At 47.3% G+C, this 18491-nt stretch overlaps 1 protein-coding gene across 3 annotated transcripts in view; it reads right to left on the reverse strand.

Annotated features, from left to right (window-relative positions):
- Nucleotides 1-6610: 6610 nt before the first annotated feature.
- Nucleotides 6611-18491, reverse strand: part of PHC2 (polyhomeotic homolog 2) — a 55088-nt gene continuing 43207 nt past the window's right edge. For 2 of the 3 annotated variants that reach the window (XM_040423937.1, XM_040423927.1), the window contains exons 10-16: nucleotides 13988-14196; nucleotides 13758-13787; nucleotides 13122-13257; nucleotides 12828-12942; nucleotides 10100-10241; nucleotides 7484-7778; nucleotides 6611-7238 (exon numbers count right to left, since the gene is read on the reverse strand). In XM_040423937.1, the coding sequence (XP_040279871.1) occupies nucleotides 7084-7238; nucleotides 7484-7778; nucleotides 10100-10241; nucleotides 12828-12942; nucleotides 13122-13257; nucleotides 13758-13787; nucleotides 13988-14196 (1082 nt within the window). In that variant the 3' untranslated portion in view covers nucleotides 6611-7083. Of the gene's footprint in view, nucleotides 7239-7483; nucleotides 7779-10099; nucleotides 10242-12827; nucleotides 12943-13121; nucleotides 13258-13757; nucleotides 13788-13987; nucleotides 14197-16489; nucleotides 16694-18491 lie in introns of those variants that run through there. The other variant, XM_040423945.1, reaches the window with a different exon arrangement.

The following is an 18491-nucleotide window of genomic DNA, read 5'->3' on the forward strand; positions in this document are numbered from 1 at the left end:
GGTCCATTGCTTGCGGTGATGCACCTGAGCTCTGAGGCACTGCTCCTGCTCATCATAACCTCCCCACGTGACCGTACCACTCCAACTGTAGTGCAAGCCGGTTTGTCTAGCGGTGGTGTTTATCAGGAGATCCTTCTGGTCACTGCTGGATGTGGTGAAATGGACGAGCAGTATAAGATGCTGCAGACGGTAGTGTGCAGCCTCTCATACTTGGTTATCTGAAGTCCACGGTGTGCGTAACTGCCGCTGTGAGTCCCTGAATCACTAGTCCATGTAATACACGGAGAGAATTGATTCACCGGTTACCCTTTTAAAATGATTCTCAACAAAACCCTTCCCAAATTCCCACTGAATCAGTGGAAGCAATCCCCTCCACCAGCCATTGTGAGGGTGGCCATACACAATAGACAGAAGCAGTCGCATGACCACCATTACATACACAGCTCTGCACATTTTATTGTACTCGCTCATTTTATTTTACTATAGACATTATCATCACTCGCTGTCCCCAATGGGGCTCACAATCTAAGTTCCCTATCGGGATGTCTTTGGAGTGTGGGAGGAAACCGGAGAACCCGGAGGAAACCCACGTAGACACAGGGAGAACATACAAACTCCATGGACCCCAGCACTGCAAGGCACCAGTGCTAACCACTGAGTCACCGTGCTGCCCCATTTGAATCTATAATGGCTGTGACAGTCCTTCAGACTGGCCATGTGTGTTCAATGACACCGACGACCGATCGTTGTTAGAACGAAAGATCCTTCATCCAATTATCCAAAAATTTTGAATCAAGCCAAACTCTTTTCAAAAGATGAAGGTGTCATGTAGGGAACATGGTTATGAATCGGGATATGTTCCGGTGTGGTATACTGTGGGGTGCGTTGCCATGATCTCACGGGGGAGGCGAGTGGATATTTAACTGTGGGCGATGCTATGGGTCAACCCTAGAGTCTTGTTGTTCTTCAGCCTTTTCCTGGCAAGTAGTAATTCGTGGTCTGAGATGTGATCCAAGATCTGCTGCTCATCAGGACTTTGGGAGAGTCAATTGACCTGCTTTGAGGTTCTCTGTTGGGTTAAACAAGTGAATGGACTCTTGTCCTGTGGAGCGCTGATAGTTGTGAGTTGGATCCTGAAGTCCCCAGACTTGAGTGTGGCCCTAAGACTCCTGACCTGAAGTCTTGTTGTGCAGCATAAATAATGATTCCTCTTCTGGCCGACCAAATCACTTTACTTTTCTGGCCTAATAGCTCAAGTGGTGGTGGTGGTGGGGGTTGTCTCATTCTCCATCCGACTGCTCCTTATGCTTTTCTTTACCATTCCCTCCATCACAGGACGCCACCTCCTTGACATGTGTTTGCCGCTCTGTGCGGACCATGTGCTGGTCTGTTGATTTTTTTAAAAATAAAGTTTGCGTTAAGAGTGGTGTTACCAAAAGTCAAAACCAGTTACCTCTCCTCCTGTGACCCCCCTCCATCATCAGGTTCTGGGGGTCACAGCGTGTCGTAGACCTATGTACTGACCCTTCTTGTACTGTTGAGTCTTTTAGTTTCTTCTGCTGGGAGGGATCACATCGTTCGTCCTTTCACTTTGTGGAAAGCTTTAAGATATCGTGCTCTGTGCGATGTAGGTAGCGGCTCCGCCCCGGTGAGAGGACGCTTGCTCATCGCTGATACCCGCTTCCTCTCGGATGTTGAGCTGATGTTCTCCGGCTCACAGACCAGAAAGGGGGAGGGGTCACGGTGAACGCCGATCCTGCTGACGATTCATGGAGCTGTACCGAGCAGCGGTGTAACTCTGTATCCGCCCCTCCGATTAAATATCTCTGTATCCGATCCTCAAACTGTAACTGTTATTTTTATACGCGTTTTAAGCCTTAACTATACAGTTTATTTTACCAGTTGTATGTTTTATTATCATTTGTTTCCTTTTTTTCCCCCTGTTATTAGGCTGAATTTGGCTGCCCCTTCTCCTTCCGCTTCTAATGTGTTGTATAAGGGTTATGCAAGGACTGACCTTACCCCCCCCTCGGCATGTTAATAATGTGTACATATGCTAATATACTGATTAACACTTTCTTTTTCTATATGAAAATACAAGCCACATGTATGTAGAGCCTAGCTATCTCATTCGAGGCAATGATGGGGGTGATACTTCCTCCATCCAGACAACTGAACTAATTCACAGCTGAGAAATCTGTTTCATTATGTATAAAAAAAATAAAAATGAGGAAAATGGAAAAAAAAAAGTTGGAAAGTTGCTATTTGTATCTGTTGTGAAAATAAACTTGTAAATGCAACCTTTGTATAAACCCTGCGGCTTCTGCTGGCGTTATTTCATTGTGGGCACGTCCGGGGCTCGAGTGACAAACAACATGGCTGCTTTCAAGTTAAAAATGATACCTATGACACTGGCTGACCTGTTCCATGTGCGCTTGGCAGCTGAAGACATCTGTGTTGGTCCCATGTTCATACAGTCGTAAGAAAAAGTATGTGAACCCTTTGGAATGGTATGGATTTCTGCACAAATTGGTCATAAAATGTGATCTGATCTTCATCTAAGTCACAACAATAGACAATCACAGTCTGCTTAAACTAATAACACACAAAGAGTTAAATGTTACCATGTTTTTATTGAACACACCATGTAAACATTCACAGTGCAGGTGGAAAAAGTATGTGAACCCTTGGATTTAATAACTGGTTGAACCTCCTTTGGCAGCAATAACTTCAACCAAACGTTTCCTGTAGTTGCAGATCAGACGTGCACAACGGTCAGGAGTAATTCTTGACCAGTCCTCTTTACAGAACTGTTTCAGTTCAGCAATATTCTTGGGATGTCTGGTGTGAATTGCTTTATTGAGGTCATGCCACAGCATCTCAATCGGGTTGAGGTCAGGACTCTGACCGGGCCACTCCAGAAGGCGTATTTTCTTCTGTTTAAGCCATTCTGTCGTTGTCCTGTTGCAACACCCATCTTCTGTTGAGCTTCAGCTGATGGACAGATGGCCTTAAGTTCTCCTGCAAAATGTCTTGATAAACTTGGGAATTCACTTTTCCTTCGATGATAGCAATCCGTCCAGGCCCTGACGCAGCAAAGCAGCCCCAAACCATGATGACCCACCACCATACTTCACAGTTGGGATGAGGTTTTGATGTTGGTGCGCTGTGTTTCTTCCAAACAACTCAACTTTGGTTTCATCTGTCCACAGAATATTTTGCCAGTACTGCTGTGGAACATCCAGGTGCTCTTGTGCAAACTGTAAACGTGCAGCAATGTTTTTTTTGGACAGCAGTGGCTTCCTCTGTGGTATCCTCCCATGAAATCCATTCTTGTTTAGTGTTTTACGTATCGTAGATTCGCTAACAGGGATGTTATCATATGCCAGAGACTTTTGTAAGTCTTTAGCTGACACTCTAGGATTTTTCTTTGCCTCATTGAGCAGTCTGCACTGTGCTCTTGCAGTCATCTTTACAGGACGGCCACTCCTAGGGAGAGTAGCAGCAGTGCTGAACTTTCTCCATTTATAGACAATTTTTCTTAACGTGGACTGATGAACAGCAAGGCTTTTGGAGATACTTTTATAACCCTTTCCAGATTTATGCAAGTCAACAATTCTTAATCGTAGGTCTTCTGAGAGCTCTTTTGTGCAAGGCATCATTCACATCAGGCAATGCTTCTTGTAAAAAAACGAACCCAGAACTGGTGTGTGTTTTTTATAGGGCAGGGCAGCTGTAACCAACACCTCCAATCTCATCTCATTGATTGGACTCCAGGTGGCTGACACCTCACTCCAATTAGCTCTTGGAGATGTCATTAGTCTAGGAGTTCACATACTTTTTCCACCTGCACTGTGAATGTTTACATGGTGTGTTCAATAAAAACATGGTAACATTTAATTCTTTGTGTGTTATTAGTTTAAGCAGAGTGTGATTGTCTATTGTTGTGACTTAGATGAAGATCAGATCACATTTTATGACCAATTTGTGCAGAAATCAATATCATTCCAAAGGGTTCACATACTTTTTCTTGCAACTGTATGTGCCCGCATAGAAGCAACGGGGGCGTTGCCGTTACACATCATCATAGCCTGGCCCTGTCACTCAAATTGCAAAGGGGGTGCCAGTTGCAGAGAGAGCAGAGCCTCTAAGTGTAATGGTAACACCCCCGTTGCTCGTAGAGGCTGATTTGCATACATCAAAGCTTGTAAGGGAAGATGCGGGTTCCCCATCCAGGCACTAAGATCTTATCTCCGTGACTAGTTCGAGGGTCTCTTCATCCCTGGGGCCTATGGCTGTCCTGGACGCATCCCTAGATCTAATGCATAGTGTTGCAGCTCCTTGGTGGGGCCCATCAGTGGTGGCGGACTTTCCTGCAGTGTGTTAGGACATCCTGATGAAACGTCTATAAAGACTTATTGGATTTTCTACCTTGTCCCTGATAGATGTATGGAATGAGCAGATCAGGGGTTTCCCTCCTGGATGTGCTGCTTGTCTCCAGTCTGAAGGACCTGATTTACAAGGAAAAGATTCTTGTCTAGAGCCTGGTCTGTCCCAAGATATACGGCGGCCACCACTGTGCCCATGAGGACCGCTGCGTCGTCAAATGACAGCAATGTGGGACATTCATGCGGAGATGGAGCGAAGCTGCAGGGAGGCAGCACTGGAGAAGTTATCCCCAGGGGCGTCTGAGGAGGCCAGGAGACGACGCTCCTAATCCAGCCAGCAGATGGGTGTTTTTTATGACTCATACCGCATTCTTGTGGTCTGTGGTGGTGAGCAAAATATATCAAGCCCGCCGTAGAAACGGCTGACCCAGGTATTACACATGTATCAAGACACAGCTGTCTGAGCAACTTCAGATCTCTCCCTTAGGCCTCTTTCACACGATTGTATGGCTTTTTCAGTATTTTGCGGGTCGTTTTTACCGGGTCCATTTTTCCATGTTTTGTTTCCGTTTGGCGTATACAGTATACAGCAAATACATAGAAAAAATTGGACTGGGCATAACATTTTCAATAGATGGTTCTGCAAAAACAGAATGGATACGGAAGACATACGGATACATTTCCGTATGTGTTCCGTTTTCTTTGCGGACCCATTGACTTGAATGGAGCCACGGAACGTGATTTGCAGGCAATAATAGGACATGTTCTATCTTTTAACGGAACGGAAGAATGGAAATATAGAAACAATACAGTTTTTTTTTTTTTGGCGGAACCATTGAAATGAATGGTTCGTATACGGAACGCAAAAAACTACCCATAAAAAAAAAAGAAGGTTGTGTGAAAGAGGCCTTTCACACGAATGTGTGCACCCCGTGGCCGTATTGCGGATCTGCAATACACGGGCACCGTTCCTTGTGCATTCCGCATCACGGATGCGGACCCATTCACTTCAATAGGTCCGCAAATCCGGAGATGCGGAACGGAACCCTACGGAAGCACTATGGAATGCTTCTGGGGGGTTTCGTCCCGTACTTCTGTTCCGCAAAAAGATAGAACATGTCCTATCTTTTTGCGGAAAGGTCGGATCGTGGACCCATTAAACTGAATGGGTCCGCGATCCGCTGTGGCTGCCCCACGGTGGTGGGTGTTCGTGCATTGCGGCCCGCAGCACGGCCACGGGGCGCACACGTTCGTGTGCAAGAGGCCTTATACCGGGCCCCTGTTTACAAGAGGGACCCAAAGTGTAAATTAGATTACTAAATCATGCATTCCGCTGACAACAGCTTAATACAACTGCAACTTTATTTATAAAATAGAGATAACACGGACTTTATAACCTAGCACCAAGATAGCATCATGTGTCCCATCCCCAGGGCATCACACTAGTATCTGGGAAGCCCGCAGCCTAAGGGCACTGCCCCCTGCTGGAGGCCAAAGAACTGTCTGGAGGGTAGCACCATATGCCTCCTCTCCCAGTGACTTTTTGGCTGTGACATTGGCATACAAGAGAACGGAAGGGCAAGTCTAAAAGTAAATAAAACCAAGAGGTATGGGAAAATAAAAAAACTCTAACCAAGCTCTGGGAATATAAAATGGACATAGCTCCAGAGTGAGACCCGGGCCCTAGACCGTCAAGGGTTAACTTCTCTTTCTGATCTGCATGAATCTTACTGCACAACCACCTGCACCTAGTGGAGAATGTGTCAGATCAAGAGAAGTGATACAGGGGCCCCTGTCATTGAGGGCCGATCTAAAAACTGTTCTAGTGTCAGCTCAGCGAGTTCAGGAGGTGGTCTTGTAGTGTGGAGCTGGCGGACTGGTGACCAGCAGGTGTCCAGGACCCCGTTCAGGTTGATGCTTCCTTGTAGTTAATAAGATAAAAAGGTCAAACTCGAAAAAATTAGAATATCGTGCAAAGTTCATTTATTTCAGTAATGCAACATAAAAGGTGAAACTAACATATGAGACTCATTACATGCAAAGTGAGATATTTCAAGCCTTTATTTGTTATAATGTGGATGATTATGGTTTATAGTTTATGAACCCCAAAGTCACAATCTCAGGTCCCCTTTGCTCAGGGGGTATGGATTAATTAGCTGACGAGAGTGTGACACTTTGAGCCTTTTCACAAAATTCTAATTTTAAGCTGCATTAATGCAATGCCTTTTAATTTGCATTACTGACATAAATGGACTTTTGCACGATATTCGAATTTTTCGAGTTTCACCTGTAGAGGTCAATGTGAATTGCAATGAAGTAGAAGACGATGGGAGTGGTCACCGCCATCGCCCCTTTTTACCACTGATCCCATTGTCGTACTCGCTGGGACCTCACTGCTGCAGGAAATGAGGCCGGACCTTTGTGAGGAAAATGCGGAAAAACGCTTCTAAAAAAAAATAAATGAAATATCAGGCAGGTACAAATCTACAAATTCATTTTTGATGAAAAATGTGAGGATCCTTATAAAATAGAGTATTTGGTCATAAAAATATACAAAATGAGGAAAACTCCTATAAATAACGCAGTTCCCAGCCCATGTCAATTCCTGGTTATCACAATACCCCTGCAGATGTCGGCTTCCTCGGTCCAGATACTGCTCCGTTCAGTATCCGAAGAGGAGGAGTCACCCCAACGGTTAGGAATCTTTCAGCATGCTGATCCGGGCATACAGCTTTAGGGCTGGCCCCAGTTTAATGTTCATGGTGCTCATTAAATGATCCTCTTTGAGGAGTAGCAGGGCCTGGCCATCAATCTCCTGTGCACGGAACTCTTCAGAGATCTCCTGACAACCTGCACAAAGAACAGCGGGTTAAGCCGGCATGGAGATAGAAGATACGGGAAACGACCTCCAGACACTACAGAACAATCGTGGACAGAACCCTCCTCCCTTGAGATTTAGTAGGAATTAGTTTTGCCCGGTTTTAAAGACCAACAATCATTATGTCTATAGAAGCAAAGGAGCCGGTGGACACCCCCTACCTGGGTCAGTCTTGGGCAAGTCTTGTATGGACCAGCACACGAAGGAGATTACGCACCTGGCAAGGACCGGATGAACTCGTAGACGTCTTCCACATTCCACTTAGCTGGGTCACTTGGTAAGAAGTTGTGGTTCACCGATATCAGGTCTCCCCTATGCAGGTCCGTCAGCTCCAGTCCCCGATCGTTGCGACGTTGGCGAGAGAGGGACGAGCTGGCAGACATGGGAGATAATGGCTCTTCATAGCTGGAGTTGTCGGAGTAGCGGCTGGAGTCCTCCTGGCTGTTGCTGTGTTTGAGGTTGGAGGTAGTAGTCTGGGGCGTTATACTGATGGGTGTGATGGGTTCAGATATCTGGAGGAAGAAATGGGATTATATGATGAAAGAAAATTATCTGCCAGACTCATGACTTGTGGTCCTCACCCAACAGCAGCCCTAGCAAACATACATCAGCCCTCTACTATTCTTCCCCTGCAATGTTCTCCATAATGTACAACTAATACTAAAATGTAAGACGCAGTTACATGGGTACCTGTATGTGCACCCCAACCACTACTCTGTGTAAGGTGGATTTAACTTGTCCGGAGCTGGTTGCCCTGGGCAACAGACTGCAGGAGGGGTAATATGTGTCTCAGGCTGAGCCCCAGGAAGAGTCATTACTGAACCAGGATTAATAATGGAGGATTATTATTGCGGGGGCCTAGGTGGAAATATGCACACTAGTAATATTCTTTCTCATAGGCCTATTGTGCAGCAAATTCCACTTAGGCCCCTTTCACACGGGCGAGTATTCCGCACGGATGCGATGCGCGAGTTGAACGCATTGCACCCGCACTGAATACCGACCCATTCATTTCTATGGGACTGTTCACATGAGCGGTGATTTTCACGCATCACTTGTGCGTTGTGTGAAAATCGCAGCATGCTCTATATTCTGCGTTTTTCACGCAACGCAGGCCCCATAGAAAGTGAATGGGGTTGCGTGAAAATCGCAAGCATCCGCAAGCAAGTGCGGATGCGGTGCGATTTTCACGCACGGTTGCTTGGAGACGATCGGGATGGAGACCCGATCATTATTATTATTTTCCCTTATAACATGGTTATAAGGGAAAATAATAGCATTCTGAATACAGAATGCATAGTAAAATAGCGCTGGAGGGGTTAAAAAAAAACTAAAAATTAAAAAAATTTAACTCACCTTAGTCCATTTGCTCGCGCTGCCGGTATCTCGTTCTGTCTCCTTTGCTGAACAGGACCTGTGGTGAGCATTCATTACAGGTAAAGGACCTGTGGTGACGTCACTCCGGTCATCACATGATCTTTTACCATGGTGATGGATCATGTGATGACCGAAGTGACGTCACCACAGGTCCTGTTCAGCAAAGGAGACAGAAGAGATGCCGGCTGCGCGAGCAAGTGGACTAAGGCGAGTTAAATTATTATTATTTATTTTTTTAACCCCTCCAGCCCTATTTTACTATGCATTCTGTATTCAGAATGCTATTATTTTCTACATGGCATAAAATTTTAATGCCATGTAGACCAATCTTATTTATGTTTTTGATATGGATATTCATTATCATTCTACTGTAAAACAGAATTTACTTTTTTGAACCTTAAAAATTAGAATTTAAACAGAATGCTATTATTTTCCCTTATAACCATGTTATAAGGGAAAATAATACAATCTACACAACCCCGATCCCAAGCCCGAACTTCTGTGAAGAAGTTCGGGTTTGGGTACCAAACATGCGCGATTTTTCTCATGCGAGTGCAAAACGCATTACAATCTTTTGCACTCGCGCGGAAAAATCACAGGTGTTCCCGTAACGCACGCGCACATTTTCCCGCAACGCCCGTCTGAAAGAGGCCTTAGGCCCCCACAGTAATAATCCTTTTTATTAATCCATTGTTAGTCCTCATTTAGGCTCCATGCCCCAGCCAGGCCTCACTGACAATCTCAGAGAGCAATTTAATTGTATTACTTTCAGTAATGCTGGTTAGGTTGAGGCAAAAAATAAAATAAAAATTACAAAAAGGTATATTGATTGAAAAAAAAAATAATAATAATAATATATATTATAGCTCTTGGAATGCAATTTTTAAAAAAATGTTCGTGGTCACTATGGGGTTGAGAACTGGTAATACATGTTAAATGATATTTGCAGTATTTGTCTCTTGTATAGTATTATTGGTAATATTGGTCTTGGTATGCTGTGGGGCGTCGTTCTTTAAAAAGGGGAGTGTCTAAAAGTTAGGGGGGCGCAATACTAGGTTTGCCCCGGGTGATGGCAACACACGCTACGCCACTGCCCCCCGCTGCTATGAACACCCCTTGCTCTTATGGGACGGTTTTCTATTAGAATCTGGCTGCCCGGATTCCTATTTGGTCCCATAATGATTACACAGTGCAGGCTCACAGATGGGGGTGTGGGGTGGGTTTGCGCCCCTTGGTTCCAGCACTAAACTACTGACGTGTGGTGATAACACAATATACACACACACCCTGTGGAGGGTGCGGCAACATATCTCCGCCATGTTGTCTGATGCTGGAGCTCATTTTTGACGACTTATGATTGAACTCTGAAGTTCTCAGGTTTAGGCGGCTCATCTCATTTGGGGCCACAAGCCCACCATCACACCCTTGGGGCCTGTAGCCCTAGTGCAGACCGTACCTGCATCGTGCTTTCCGTGCCCGGACTCTGCAGGTTGCCCTTGCGTGATCTCCGCCACGAGTGCTTGGCTCCTGCAGGTTTCTGTAGCTTGCTGCGGTCAGGATGAAATAGGCCAACACGTTTAGTGCATCCCACATTATACCTAAAGGTTCAAAGGAGGAGAGTTATGCCAGAACTGCACACGTACCGCACAAAATATACACACACCTCTCCTGTATACCTATTACACTCTAGTAAGTATACACACCTGCCCTGTATACCTATTATACTGTAGTAAGTATACATGTAATACCCCAGAGTGTCATTACTACTTTTGCACACCCTCACTATCTCTTTTGGGTGATCCTGTGTCATCATATGTATTTATTTCAGATCCTGCATAACGTGTATATGTATTTCCTATTTTGCAACTGTTAAAGTGTAATTTGCCTGGTTCACCAGCAGATGGCGGCAATCTTGGCAGAGCTAGTTTCCCTGGAGTGGAACCTTCTATCCATTTTAGCCCTCTCTAGAGAGGGGAGGTGGTAGTCAGTGAAAGTCAGTCTAACCTCCCCCATCTTGGGGAGCGGGAGGTTGTGTTCAGAGTAGCCACTGTATGGGGAAGCAGCAGGCCCTCGTCCCTCCTGGATGAGCCTGCAGAAGATAGACTAGAGCAGCCCCTGCATGGGGAAGGCTGTGTGCCAGCCAGCAGAGCATCCTCTGCTAGGCTAGGCCCAAAGAAAGAAGTAAAGGGCTTCAGAGCCAGGAGGAAAGATTCCCTGGATAAAGCCAAAGATACAGATAAAGACGGAGTCAGACTACAGAAAGCTAAGTTGCAGCTTACAGAAGAAAGGAAAAGTTCCTAATTAATCCAGGCAACATAGCAGAGCTGAATGAGTACAGATGTAGCAAAGCTGATTGTGTTTGCCTGCCAGAAGTTATGCCAAAATCTGCTGATGACAAAGATAAAGTTGGAAGACTGTTCCCTGATGAAAGTTTATTCCAGTAAAGATGTTTCAACTATAATAAAAGTCTGGACTCCATTCATTCTACAAATCCCTCAAATGTTAACCCTTTTATCACTGCTTCGGACGACCATGCTTGAGGTTCCCGGATATCCAGGTTGGAGCACCGTGACAAGTGCAAAGCCGCACCTAAAGGGACACTATAGGCAACCCTTATACCACTCTGGAATTCCTACACCTGGGGTCCACCATCACCTTCTACATAGGGGGACTTAGTCCCTCGTTGCTGAAATGCATCTGGCGTCACCACAAAAACTCTAAAAACTTTCATAACACCTGTAGAAGAGGCCCCTAGTGCGGGACCGGCCCGCTGCATACACACCTCTCCTGTGTACCTATTACATTGCAGTAAGTATACACACCTCTCCTGTATACCTATTACACTGCAGTAAGTATACACACACACACACCTCTCCTGTATACCTCTTACAGTGTAGTAAGTATACACACCTCTCCTGTATACCTATTACACTGCAGTAAGTATACACACACACACACCTCTCCTGTATACCTCTTACAGTGTAGTAAGTATACACACCTCTCCTGTATACCTATTACAGTGTAGTAAGTACACACACCTCTCCTGTATACCTATTACACTGTAGTAAGTACACACACCTCTCCTGTATACCTATTACACTGCAGTAAGTATACACACACCTCTCCTGTATACCTATTACACTGTAGTAAGTACACACACCTCTCCTGTATACCTATTACACTGCAGTAAGTATACACACCTCTCCTGTATACCTATTACACTGCAGTAAGTATACACACACCTCTCCTGTATACCTATTACACTGTAGTAAGTACACACACCTCTCCTGTATACCTATTACACTGCAGTAAGTATACACACACCTCTCCTGTATACCTATTACACTGCAGTAAGTATACACACCTCTCCTGTATACCTATTACACTGCAGTAAGTATACACACCTCTCCTGTATACCTATTGCACTATAGTAAGTATACACACCTCTCCTGTATACCTCTCGCACTGTAGTAAGTATACACACCTCTCCTGTATACCTATTACACTGCAGTAAGTATACACACACCTCTCCTGTATACCTATTACACTGCAGTAAGTACACACACCTCTCCTGTATACCTATTACACTGCAGTAAGTACACACACCTCTCCTGTATACGTCTTACAGTGTAGTAAGTATACACACCTCTCCTGTATACCTATTACACTGTAGTAAGTACACACACCTCTCCTGTATACCTATTACACTGCAGTAAGTACACACACCTCTCCTGTATACCTATTACACTGCAGTAAGTATACACACCTCTCCTGTATACGTCTTACAGTGTAGTAAGTATACACACCTCTCCTGTATACCTATTACACTGTAGTAAGTACACACACCTCTCCTGTATACCTATTACACTGCAGTAAGTACACACACCTCTCCTGTATACCTATTACACTGCAGTAAGTATACACACCTCTCCTGTATACGTCTTACAGTGTAGTAAGTATACACACCTCTCCTGTATACCTATTACACTGTAGTAAGTACACACACCTCTCCTGTATACCTATTACACTGTAGTAAGTACACACACCTCTCCTGTATACCTATTACACTGCAGTAAGTACACACACCTCTCCTGTATACCTCTCGCACTGTAGTAAGTATACACACCTCTCCTGTACACCCCCATGCACTTTATGAAGTATACACATTGCCCCCTCCCGTTCACCTTTTTGCACATGCCATAGAACAGAACCGCTTAGAGCGTTTAAATTTGTACTCAAAGTCCACTCGACCGCAGAGCTCACACTTCAGTTTGGGGGGATCACCTTCTTCTTTGGATGCTAAGGGGAAAAAAATAAAAAATAAATAGAATATGATGAGTTTGGCCGTCTTTCCTGTGGACTGGCCGCTCTGCAGTCTTCCATATGATCCAGGTAGAGACTGGTCTTTCAGGGAGGCAGTCAAGACTGTCAGCTCTTGGGATGAGCAGCTACAGCCCGTACAGAATGTGGCCGCTCACCTGCTACAAAGGTTTCCTCCATCTCAGAGTCTGTTGTTGTGGTTGTCGTGTTTGTTTCTTGTTGGGGTACTTTTTCTGGAAGAGGTACCTGCTGATGCTTCTCCTGTGGTCCCACAAGCAGAGAAGAGCGCCCCACCTGTCACACAAGAACAACTGCAGTAAGGAGCTGAGACCTGGGAATGGAGCTATATTCCTGCACTATGTGGGGAGGGTTACCTCACCAGGGCTAGGGCGCCTCCTGCCATGTTTATGTCCATTGGCCAGCTGGGACTAATATGAGCCGGGACACAGGGATTACAGGCCCAGCCACGTGACCATCCACATGGTGGTCACTGCATGCCAGTTCTATAGCCAATACAGCAAAAAACATGGCAAACCCAAGAAAATGTGCAGTGACCTCCAGGCACCAGGGCGACTGCTGCAGGCACCATTATGATACAATCGTCATACATGTATATCAGTGTATGAGCCACCAGTTGTGTATAAAACATGTACCGCACCCTGCATATCACACTAAGAACCACAAGAATGGAAGGGGGGGTCTAGGCTTTGACTGGTCACCCATCAGCCTGTGTCCTGTGCCTCCACCCTCCTATAAGAAGACCCCACACGGCATCTCATGTACAGCAGACCCACCTCGAGGACAGCTCGGCTCCTGTGCGACGACTGCAAAAGCAAGAAGATGAGTGACATGTAATCATCTGTACTCAATGAACACGACATAACATACACTGTGCAGGGAGGAGCAGCGCTACCGGCAGTACTACTACTCCTCCCATCTATTCATTACAGCGGTACTGTACGGTACCAATCTCAACAGAAACCCACATGGGCCATGCTACGTCACAGGACAGAAGACATCATACCGGGAACGGCTGGCCTCCCTCTTGGATCACGAAGCCCTCGATGACATGAGTGAGGATTTGCGGTTTGACCACAGCCTGCGGCGGTTTGTTCTCACCGTTCTGGTGGGTGTTGCCGGTGGCGGCGGCTGGAATAGGAGATGAACCATTCCCTGATGTCATGTCCAGTGGAGGGCAAGAGTCAGAGGCTGGCACGCCTGTGTAAGCGGAGTCTGCGGAGGGCAGAAACAGAGATGAGAAGCATGAGAAACCCCGACACATTGATACGAAACAACCCACCCGCTATCACTCCAGAGTGACCGCACTATAGGTGTACAGCAATGAGGACGACGCAGAAACATTCCAGAACTTGATGGATTATGAATACGTTGAACCGAGTCCTTGGACTGAACCAAGGTACCTGTGACCGTCCCTAAGCTGACCCCACCTACTTGTGACCTGTCTACAGCTGAACCCACCTACCTGTGACCTGCCCTAAGCCGACCCAACCTACCTGTAACCTACCCCAAGCCGACCCAACCTACCTGTGACCTGCCCTCAACTAACCTATCTACTGTACCTGTGATCTGTCCACAGCTGACCCCACCTACCTGTGACGTGCCCTGAGCTGACCCTACCTACCTGTAACCTGCCCTAAATTGACCCCACCTGACTAGCAATCAACTAATCCCACCTACCTATGATGTGTCCTGAACTGACCCTAAATACTGGTGACCTACCCTCAGTTGACTCCCCATCTACATGTTACCTGCACTAAGCTGACCCCACCTAACATAACTTGTCCTCAGCTCACCCAACCTACCTGTCCCCTGCCCTCAGGATGACTTGTCCTCAGGTTGACCCTACCTCCTTGTGACCTGCCATCAGATGTGACTTGAAGGGTGTCACCTCCGACCAGGAGGCTCCCAGCTATGTCCAGCAGACACACAGAGGTCCTTATAGGATCTGCCCTTATCCTATACACTACCTGGATTCAAACCACAGTCATGATCTGTCCTGCGGTCCTGACATCAGAGCCCGACAGAAGCCACCAAAAACATGTGTCTATAAGATGGGAACAACCCTGGGGGCCTCACTGCACCCCTCGCTGGGATACAGTCCTGCTGCAATCTATCCTTAAAGCTGCAATTCAATGGAACACGTACGATTCTGTTAAGGCTCGGAGCAGCATTACCAGCCAGACGGACATGAAATACCCACAAGGCCGTGATTCGCATCAACCACCCAATTGTCACCACTATTTCTGTGGAGTACAAGATGAGAAGAGCGGAGATGCTGTGCCATCCTGGGACTGAAGAGTGCGGACAGCATGTGTCATGATGCAGACCTCCACATGTCTGAGTGCGTGCGGCGCACATAACTGGGCTGGGGGGACATGGTGCCTCTGAACTTGAACCCTGCACTCATAGGAAACTGCTTGCAAGGTTGTAGGGACTGGGCACTACTACTGAAGGGGGACTGGTACGTTATGCGATTTAATTTACACAAAGCATCAGAGATTAGGCAGGGAGCTTGGACATTTGTAGCAGCCAGCCTGGCCTCCTCACACCCCTCCATCCTCACACCCCTCCAGCAGCCAGCCTGCCCTCCTCGCGCCCCTCCAGCGGCCAGCCTGCCCTCCTCGCGCCCCTCCAGCGGCCAGCCTGCCCTCCTCGCGCCCCTCCAGCGGCCAGCCTGCCCTCCTCGCGCCCCTCCAGCGGCCAGCCTGCCCTCCTCGCGCCCCTCCAGCAGCAGCCGCCTGCCCTCCTCGCGCCCCTCCAGCAGCAGCCGCCTGCACACCTCGCGCCCCTCCAGCAGCAGCCGCCTGCACACCTCGCGCCCCTCCAGCAGCAGCCGCCTGCACACCTCGCGCCCCTCCAGCAGCAGCCGCCTGCACACCTCGCGCCCAATCAGCAGCCCCCTGCACCCTTTACACCCAATCAGCAGCCACCTCTTCTTATCCCATCAGACTGAGCCAAAACTTAGTGCACTATGTTTAACGTAAATGCCAGGGGACGGTATTATTTTTGTTAACATGGGAACATATGGGTGACAGATGCCGCTGCATGGCATCCACTGGACATAAAACTCAGACGGGGGCCACAAACACATTGTATACAGAGCCTAATAGACTTGTGTTAATTTTCTCACCATGTTCAAGACCTCTGCTTATTGCCAGTGAACGGAAACTTTCTTGTCTACCTTTAGAGGCAAAAAAAAAAAAAAAACTCATCCTGACCTCATCCTACTCATGACTGTATCCGGTGTAAACAATCCTATATTTACACCGCAGCAGCAGCAGAAATCTCTCTGCTGTCCTAACAGTTTGTTACAGTGTATCAGTGCAGGTAACATGCATCAGTTTAGAGTCCTGACTGTTCGACACTGTCATTCACTGACAGGAAGCAGACATCTCGAAAGTGGTGAGGAATTGAAAAGTTCTGCAACATTCTGAAACACTTTGTGCTCCACCATCATCTTCCCAAATCCCACAAACTCCCCCATGTAATGGCACCCGACACCAACCTGTAGGTGACTCTGTGGTCAGTGGCTTCTCCACAAATATGGACTGGTCATAGGAACATCACACGTGGGGCCCCGCTCCACAAGTGCCACCACCCCCAGACACCCACACTCCTGCCATCAGCCCCAAATCCTGACCCCAAATTCCGGCCACTACTGGCTGGGAAGCTGGGAGTCGTATCCTCTGAGGTGGAGGTTGGGAGTCGTATCCTCTGAGGTGGAGGTTGGGAGTCGTATCCTCTGAGGTGGAGGTTGGGAGTCGTATCCTCTGAGGTGGAGGTTGGGAGTCGTATCCTCTGAGGTGGAGGTTGGGAGTCGTATCCTCTGAGGTGGAGGTTGGGAGTCGTATCCTCTGAGGTGGAGGTTGGGAGTCGTATCCTCTGAGGTGGAGGTTGGGAGTCGTATCCTCTGAGGTGGAGGTTGGGAGTTGTATCCTCCGGTCGGGAAAAGATTGTGGGTTGTATCCTCAGTGGGGAAGCCTGGGAGTTGTGTCCTCTGTAGCAGAGAAGCCTGGGAGTTGTGTCCTCTGTAGCAGAGAAGCCTGGGAGTTGTGTCCTCTGTAGCAGAGAAGCCTGGGAGTTGTGTCCTCTGGGGAGAAGTCAAGAAGTTGTATTATCTGTGGGGGAGGCTGGGAGTTGTATCCTCTGACTGGAGGTTAGGTCCTGCTCTCTGCTATGGGAGCGCTGTGCAGGCGCTGGTTCTTTGTTGTGACCAAGGAAGGTAGGAAGAGTTTCGTCTGCTCAGGAAAGTGCTGGTCCAGGCCTAGGACTCCTGTTGTTCAGCTCCACATTGTCCACACACACACACGGCCCCTCGCTCCACGCTCAGACAATGAATGAGAGAGACTCAGCCCTTTGTGAGGCTGCCCATCGCCCGCACGTCCCCTCCTCCTCCTCCAATCCCAGAGGCAGGCGGAGGCAGAGGGGGAGTCAAAAAGGAAAACAAGTGGGAGGAGGGGGGTCCAAACAGGGACACAACAGCAGCTGCTAAACTAGAAAGCCAGCTGTCCGCCTGTGAGCAACAGTCCAACCCAAAAGCTGTCTGCACACACCCCAAACCGGGTCACACCAATTGTACAAAACAGACCAGGTCCCTGAGTGCACGGGCCTGAAACCGGGTCACACTGATCGTACAAAGCACAGAGGGTCCCCGAGTGCACACACCCCAAAGTGGGTCACACTAAGGGTCCATTCACACGTCCGTAATTTGGGTCCGCATTCGTTCCGCAATTTTCGGACCCATTCACTTTCAATGGGGCTGGAACGGATGCAAATCCACATTTCCTGGATCCGCATCTGCATTTTCGGGATACGCATCAGTTTTTTCGGGATCCGTTTTTTCGGGATCCGCAATTTCGTTCCTGAACAAAATAGAACATGTCCTATTCTTGTCCGCAATTGCGGACCAGAAAAGGCATTTTCTATTATGGTGTCTGTGATGTGCGGATCCGAAAAACACTTACGGACGTGTGAATGGACCCTAATAATACAAGGCACAGAGGGTCCCTCAGTACACACTCTCCAAACCGGGTACAAAACACAACGACCCCGACCTCATACCTTCACTCCAGAATTATGAAGTCAAAAAGTTGCAAAATAGGGCTTTTGCAACTTTTTGCACTCGCTGGCGCAAAATTTAAGCACTTGCACAAAAATTTGCAACTTTTTATATGCACTTGCGCAAAATTTGTGACTTTTTAAAATTTTTACACCACTCACTCCAGACTTAAACGTCAATGTGACAATATTTTGTTGCACGGGTGTTTTTGTGCTTCGACACTTGGGTTTATCAGCCCTTGACACACGGATTGCGGGAGGTGCGACTAATTTATAACGAGACGCATATCTCATCATAGATGAGGCCCATTCTCTGCCAGCACAAAAGGGAAACAAAGACTGGCATAAAAAGCTGGAGCCACTGAACAGATCTGTGCCATACATGAGCAGAGCTGCACTGTAAAGCATGGCATTCAAGAATCAGCCTGATGAGACTGGCAGTGAATGTC

This window comes from Bufo bufo, chromosome 1 (genome assembly GCF_905171765.1).
Source record: "Bufo bufo chromosome 1, aBufBuf1.1, whole genome shotgun sequence".
Taxonomy (NCBI): domain Eukaryota; kingdom Metazoa; phylum Chordata; class Amphibia; order Anura; family Bufonidae; genus Bufo; species Bufo bufo.